General features: G+C 34.0%; 1 protein-coding gene across 1 annotated transcript; it reads left to right on the top strand.

Moving 5' to 3' along the window:
• The first annotated feature begins 1241 nt into the window (after window positions 1-1241).
• On the top strand, window positions 1242-5034 carry LOC141690552 (uncharacterized). Its single transcript, XM_074495343.1, has 6 exons — window positions 1242-1728; window positions 1817-2002; window positions 2161-2604; window positions 2703-3223; window positions 3364-3568; window positions 4712-5034. The coding sequence occupies exons 1-6, from the start codon at window positions 1242-1244 to the stop codon at window positions 5032-5034; spliced, it is 2166 nt and encodes a 721-aa protein (XP_074351444.1).
• Window positions 5035-8406: the final 3372 nt, after the last annotated feature.

Genomic DNA, 8406 nt, shown 5'->3' with positions numbered 1-8406 from the left:
ATTTACAGATATTTATTACAAGGTAATAGGGTTCAATTTGAAGAAAATCACAGCTGTAAAGTCAAGACATGAAGAACCGTCACAGAAGTTAGTCACCCATGAACCAGACTGTACATCGAGTGTCAATATTGAAGTGATAGAAGTTGTTCACAATTTTCAGTGATTTTCAGAAGATTGGTTGCAGGCAAGAAATTGATTTAATTCTCTATTAATTAATTAAATCAATTAGTTAATTTATGAAAATAAATTAATTCAATCAGAATTAATTAATTTATTAAATTATCTAATTAGTTAATTAATTCGGAATTATTTTAATTAGTTTTTATGTTAGAGAGATTATAAAATTGTTGGCAAGACAATCGAATGAACTGGAAAGACTATCCAGGATAGTCTTGCCGATTATCTTGGCAGTTCTAGAGATAGTCTTGCCGATTGTCTTGGTAGCTCTAGAGACCGTCTTGCCAATAGTATTGCCAAGTATTTTGATTGTATTACCGATAGTCTTGGTAATACAATCATAGTCTTGGAGATAGTCTTTCCAAGTTAAAAGAAGGTGTACATAAGAAGAAAAGGATCAGAGAGAAGAAAAAAAGCAGCCGAGCAGATCAAAAATATTATCTTCTGTCTTCTTCAACTGTTAACAGATTCTTAGAATTAATTTCTAGCATGTAACATTCAATTCACTAGAAATTAATTACTTGTCCTTGTATAACCTTCTAGCGGATCAAATATCCCTAGACTTTAATGTCAAATAGATTTTAGCATTTGATCCATTTAGTACAAAAATAGAATAAATTCATGTCGAATTTATTCTAGAATTATTCTAAGTAGTAGAGATTAAAAACTTGTAATCTGTACCGTATTTGTAACACCCTTCAAGTTTAATATAAGTTATATTAAATTGAACCTTGTTTCATTTTTATTCCGTAATTTATTCGAGAAAACAGTATAGTTTGTATTCAACCCCCCCCCCTTCTACAAACATATTGGGACTTAACAATTGGTATCAGAGCCACCTGATTGAAACAAAAATTAAGATCCGTACTTTTGAGATTTATCAAGATTTGGTGAATTTTTATTTCTCTTAAAAATTCAAAATTGCTACTCAAAAAGTTGGAACCGTCAAGATTCCTATGTTTGATAAAGACCAATATGTGATGTAGAAAAAGAAGATGCTTTTATTTCTTAAGGTGGCCAATGCAAAGTATGATAGTATTTTGAAGAATGGTCCAAAAATTCCAATGGTCGTTGAATTTGAAGTTGTGGTGGATAATGTGGTTATTACCCCTTCAATAACTTATCTTAAGGATCCAAAAACTGATACAGCTGATGAGAAAGATGATGCTACTTTGGATTCTATTCTACAACTAATTCTGATTGATTCCCTTGACTCAATAATGCTCGTTCATGTTATGAACTGTAAAGATGCCAAACACATATGGGAAACAATAGAATGGATCAATGAAGGTACAGAGGAAGTTAGAGAGAACAAGTTAAAGATTCTTACTTCTCAGTACGAGCACTTCCGATCCAATCCAGGTGAAGGCATCACTGAAGTCTTTCAGAGATACAACAAGTTGATCAATGACTTGAACATAAATGGAAAGCACTATACTATCAAGGAGATCAACAAGAAGTTTTTACTAACACTTCCGCCTCATCTAGAGCTTAGAATAACAGCCATTAGAGAAGCAAGAGACTTGAATCTCACTGGAAAGACTCTATGGTGTTCTGAAAACCTATGAGCTAGAGCAAATTCAACAGAAAGAAATTTATGGTACAGGAAGAGTGGTCAGTACATTGACTACACTGGTAGCTCAAATTCCTCAACAACAAGTTCAACCAGAGACAAGAATTGTTCTACCTTCCAACAGTGTCCAAGATGTGATAGTAGCTGAACATGGTGTGACATCTACTAATCAATTTAATGGGGATTTCTACTCTATGGAAGAGCTTGAACAACTGAAAAATGAGTCTATGGCTCTGATAGTGAAAAAGTTTGGTAACTTCAGATTCAGAATAGATCCCAAGTTCAAATTCAAGTCTAGCTTTAACAAATTTTAGAAAGGTGGTTCTTCATCTAGTAACACTTTAAATTCTGGCTACAAGACCGGAAGGTGGATAGAAACATAATTTGTTGCTTTAACTACAATGAGTTAGGACACTTTACAACTAAATGCAGAAAACCTAAGCAAGGAAAGAAGAACTCTTATGACTCAAATCAAAAAGACAAATCTAGAAGAGCTTATCTTGCTAAAGGAAAGAGTTGGGATGATTCTGATAGTGAAGAAGAAGAAGTTAGCAATCTTGCACTCATGGCTATAGGAGACTCAAATGCATCTCCCAACAAAGAGGTAACATTTACTGATGCTGAAATGGTTCATCATCTTAGTAGTACATTAGACTGTGCTCATCGTGAAAATGATAGAATAATTCTTCAGAATGATGCTCTGCAAAAGGAAGTTAATAAATTGAGACTAGTGCACATTAATCAAGATGAACTTAAAGAAGAAGTATCTTTTCTTGAGAATAGGGTTAACTGTTATAAAGAATTGGAAACTATTTTTAAGGATAAGATCACTAGTCTTGAAATTAAAGTCAGAGGTTACTACAACTCTCGTGTTACAGCTAAAGAGATTTTCAATCAATAGGTCATTAATAAAACTGTTGGAATAGGTTTGATTCTAATGATTCTATTGGAGAATTAAGCATTAATACCCCTGACCTTATCAGTGCTGAAGAAAGGGGTATACCACATGTGCTTAAAGATGTTAGTAAACCTATGTTTAGAAAACCCATAACAGAGCCATTTGATGAGACTTCTATCATTATTCAAGAAGAGTTATGTTTTGAGGATATTGCTAATGAGAGTGTTGCATCTAACAAATGTGTTTCTAAGGACAAAGCCAAAGTTGTGCAAACAACCAAAGTTAACTTAAAAACTCATGACGTGGGTCAAAAGAGTAACATGCCTAACATGCATAACATGCCTACTATTAATTTATTTCATAAAGCATATATTGTTGCTAATTGTATGTCATGTCCATTTAATGTCACATTTGTTTATTTCAATGCAAAGTATACATCCAATGATAAGACTCCACTTCGTCAGCATGTGAATAACAAGAAGCATGATAGACCTAAGGCTGTTAGTCCTCCTAAAGTTAGGAAGGAGATATTTGTACCTAAGCCTAAGAACAAGTTTGTTAAGGTTGTTTACAAGGTAAAATGTCCAGTCATTGAGAAAATAGATGTTATTAAAGTCAAGAATGTTGTTTTTCCTGACAAAGGCCAATTTTTTAAGTATATCGGGCCCAATCAAATTTAGGTTCCGAAGAAGGCTTAACCCAATTGATATTACAGGGCATTGCACAGGTGAACCCTATGGTGTGGATTCTAGACAGTGGATCCTCAAGACATATGATCGGAGATAGAGCCCTGCTATCAAATGTGGTTGAGAAAGTTGGCCATGTAGTTAGCTTTGGAGATAACAGCAAAGGTTTGACTGAGGGATATGGCTGCTTGGAAGTTGGAAATATTATCATTGATAATGTATCTATTGTGCAAGGTCTCAAGCATAATCTGCTCAGTATCAATCAATTATATGATAAGGGATACAATGTTTTATTTGATAAGCAAAATTGTCAGATCTTATAAAAGAAGAATGAGAAACCTGCTCTCTTGGGAGTAAGGAAAGGTAATTTATTCGTAGCTGACATGAACTATGGAAGCAAGACTGAAGTTAATTATTTCTATGAAAAAGCATCATCAGATGACAGTTGGCTATGGCTCAAGAGACTTTCACATCTTAATTCCAAACAATGAATTCTCTAGTCAAAAGAGAATTAGTGAAAAGGTATACCCAAGTTGGAATTTACACATGAAGGACTATGTGAAGCTTATCAGAAAGGGAAGTCAAAGAAAGCAGTTCACAGGAGCACTGATACATCATCCATAACTACACCCCTTCAGTTACTTCATATGGATTTATTTGGTCCAATTAATGTGATGTCCATGTCAAAACAATGTTACACTCTTGTGATTATTGATGACTACTCTAAGTATACATCGATTTTATTCTTAAACTCCAAAGATGAAACTCCTCAGATGGTGATTAATCATATCAAGTTGATTGAGATGGAGTCTGATCTTCCTATTAGAGCAATAAGGTCAGAAAATGGAACAAAATTCAATAATGCAACTCTTAATGATTTCTGTACAGACAAAGGGATTTCTAGACAATACTCATCTCCTAGAACTCCACAACAAAATAGATTAATAGAAAGAAAGAATCGTACATTGATTGAAGTTGCTAGGAAAATGCTAAGTGAATCAGGACTTCTTATGTACTTTTAGGCAGAAGCTGTTAATACTGCATGATATACCCAGAATCGAACCTTAATCAACAAAGACTTTATGAAAACCCCTTATGTGCTCATGAATGAAAAGAAGCCAAAACTCAATTACTTTCATGTATTTGGTGCCAAGTGTTTTGTGCTAAAATATGGAGATGATCGTGGAGGCAATTTCTAGGCCAAGGCATATGAAGCCATTTTTATAAGTTACTCCAAAAGAGTTTACAGGGTATACATCATTGATCAACATAAAGTCATAGAAAGAGTCAATGTTACTTTTGATGACACTAAACTCCAAAGTATCCAAACAGAAGATCCGTCTGAAACTTTGAAGTTCTCAAATGTGCCATATTCAGATTCAGATGATGACAAAGAACCTGAGATTGTTGTTGACAATGGAAATGATATTGTTGATGATGACCCAAGTGAAGGTGGAGGAAACATTAGTAACAATGGAGATACCACCAACACAGGGGGAGACTCATCAAATCAACAAGGCAACAACTCAGGTGGAGAGAGTACAGGATCAACTATTCAAACATCTCATCCTAATGAATTTCAAGATGAATCATCAAGGACAAATCTTCCAAGACAAACAGTGTGGAATAGAGCTTATCCCTTTGAACTGATTATTGGTGATCCAGTTGCTAGTGAGAATGAGACATGCTACTCAGAATGAATATCTTTATTCAGGGTTTCTATCAGAAATGGAACCTAAGAAAGTGGAGGAAGCACTACCTGATTCTGATTGGGTTATTGCAATGCAAGATGAGCTCAATCAATTTGAACATCAAGAAGTCTGGAAGCTAGTACCTAGACCTAAGCACAAGAAAGCAGTTGGAACTAGGTGGGTATTCAGAAACAAATTGGATGAAGATGGATTAGTGATTAGAAATAAGGCAAGACTGGTTCCCAAAGGGTATTCTCAAGTTGAAGTCATTGATTATGATGAAACCTATGCACCAGTAGTAAGACTTGAGGCCATCAAGATATTTCTGGCATTTGCAGCATTCTCTAACTTTAAAGTTTATCAAATGGATGTCAAAAGTGCATTCATGAATGGAAAGCTATATGAAGAGGTCTATGTGGAACAACCCCTGGCTTTGAAGATCCAGATCAATTGGATTTTGTCTACTTCCTTTTCAAGGCTATCTATGGTCTCAAACAGTCTCTGAGGAAATGGTATGACACTCTTTCTGAATTTTTACTTGAAAATGGTTTTGTAAGAGGTGTCATAGACAAAACTCTCTTTTCTAAAAAACATAAGAATGATACTATACTAGTCCAAGTATATGTGGACGATATAATATTTGGGTCTACTAATGATAATCTGTGCAAGAGATTCCCTAAATTGATGCACAACAAATTTGAAATGAGCTTAATAGGAGAGATGAAATTCTTTCTCGGATTACAAGTAAATCAAAGATCATATGGATTATTTATTTTTCAATCTAAGTATCTGAAAGAACTCCTCAAAAAGTACAACATGGAGGACTCAGCATCAGCAAGAACTCCATCATCTACAGCTGTGAACTTGGTACATGTAAAAATTCTATAAAGGTAGATATAACAAGTTATAAAGGTATGATTGGCTCATTACTTTATTTGAATGCAAGTAGACCTAATATTATGTATGCTACATACTTGTGTGCAAGGTTCCAAGCGGATCCTAGAGATATTCATCTCGTTGCTATGAAAAGAATCTTAAGATATCTTAAGGGTACACCTAATATAGGTATCTGGTACCTTAAAGAGTCTGCTTTTAACCTTCTTGGATATACAGATTCAGATTATGCAGGTAGTGTTGTTGATAGGAAAAGCACCTCAGGGACCTGTCAGTTCCTAGGTAGCAGATTAGTCTTATGGTACAGCAAGAAACAACAAACAGTGTCTAACTCCACAGCTGAAGCTGAATACATTGCTGCTAGAAGCTGTTGTGCTCAAATCTTGTGGATAAGGAATCAGCTATGAAACTATGGCTTTGTACTTTATAAGATTCCTATTTTATGTGACAATACATGTGTCATTGCAATCACCAACAATCCTGTACATCACACCAAAACCAAGCATATTAACATCAGGTATCAATTTATTCGAGAGCATGTCATGAATGGTACTGTGGAGTTATTTTCCATTCCCACAGAGGAACAAACAGCAGATATATTTATTAAATCTCTTGACGAATCCACATTTACCAGACTAGTTGGTAAATTGGGTATGTTGAATAGTTTTAGTAATTAACCTAGTTAATATCTGATATTTGTTCCTAAATAATTGTACAAGTATCTATTTTTTAGTTACTTGTATAATTATTTTATCAACCAGTGTCCTATTTTTTTTAAAAAAAATTATTGTAAATTATTGTTTGTGGTATTTTATCTTATTTTCATATTTGTTTTAATAATAATTTGAATAGTTTGAAAATATTTCCAATTTCTCTAAAAATATTTTTCTCTTAAAATTTTACAAGATAAAATTAAAAAGAAACTTATTTTTAGTTGAAAATTGCTCTATTTTTTAACATATTTAAATTATCTAACTTTTGTACAGTTTTACTCTATTTTCTACTGCTAATTCAGTTGTTATTTAGTCTTTCTAGCTGTTATTTAGTCTCTTTGTACTAAAAAGACTATCGGTAAGACTATTTTCATAGTCTTACTGACTGTCTTTTTAGTTACAAATTATATTTTTCGTATTTTAATTAATTATAATAGTTTTTCAGTGTTTTATACTGGCAAGACTATCGGTAAGACTATCTAGATAGTCTTGTTGACAGTCTTGCAAGTATACTTTTTCAGTTATATACAAATATTTTGGTTTTACTTTTGTTTTTTGTATCTTTATAACTAGTAAGACTATCGGTAAGACTATCCGAATAGTCTTACCAGTTTAAAAGCATCAGCATATATATGTACTTGTTTTTCCTTTCCAAAACTATCGTTATTGTACACAGACTCAAGTTTTTAATTAGTCTTTCTTCTATCGTTTCATTTTTCATCACTTATTCGAGGCTTGGTTGTTTTATTGTTTAAACTAAAAGTGGGCTTGTGTTTTTGATTGTTTAATCTTTAACATATAATTTTTCCGTGCATTTTACAATGGCCCAAAATTTTGAAATTGTCAAACACAATTTTAATGGTTATTATAATCCCGATATTTGCTCTATAGAGAAATTTAGGCCTTGAATTCGATTTTTAAACGAGCATTCCTTTGTTAGTCCTGCTATTACATCAGATACTCATTTAAAAATTAATCTACTCCAACTGATTTGTACTACCGTATCTGCGTCAGATGATTCAAGATCATTCTCGTTTACTATTGAGAATACACAGTACGTAGTCAATCCGTTGGTGATAAACAGGGCATTAAATTTACCTGAAAGAGACTTTGCTGGGTTACCCGCTGATGAGGATATTTCAAAAAATTTCACTTCCATCAACTATCAAGGGGTAATTGACTTATCTAAACTATCCAAATCAGATCTCGTGCCTGAGTGGGATTGTTTCTTTGACACTCTGGCCAAAGTTTTTTGCAACTGCACCAAATCTAGTTTCGTAAATATTCCTTCGCTATTGCAGTATATTGGTCTTGCATTTTTTTATGATCAAAGGATCAATGTAGGCCAATTACTTGTTGTAAAAATTCTTTCATGCCTTCTCTCTGCCAAGCAGGACCATTCATGGGGTCGAAAAGTTCATTGTTATTACCCTAAGTTCCTTATGCTTCTTGCTAACCATGTCTTATCTCCAGAACATAAGGCATTTTTCGCAAACGCAGCTTTCAAGTTTTCTCCAACTACTCAAAAGAAATTTCACACCCGACTTGAAACTTCACTCAAATTTGCACAAGTTCCAGTACTTGTGACCCCTTTCATGTCAACCTTCATTCCTCTACCCACTATTCCAGAACCAGTTCAAGAGCAACAGCCTCCAGTGGATCAATCCACCCATCCAGGAACTTCTTTTGTAACTCCATTTTAGGTAATACATCCTCACGCATCTACTGCTACTGGAACCCAAGAGGTTGATAGGACTGACCGAGAAGTTGTAGA

Source organism: Apium graveolens, chromosome 10 (assembly GCF_009905375.1).
Source record: "Apium graveolens cultivar Ventura chromosome 10, ASM990537v1, whole genome shotgun sequence".
Lineage (NCBI taxonomy): Eukaryota > Viridiplantae > Streptophyta > Magnoliopsida > Apiales > Apiaceae > Apium > Apium graveolens.
This window is presented reverse-complemented; position numbering and strand designations above follow the sequence as displayed.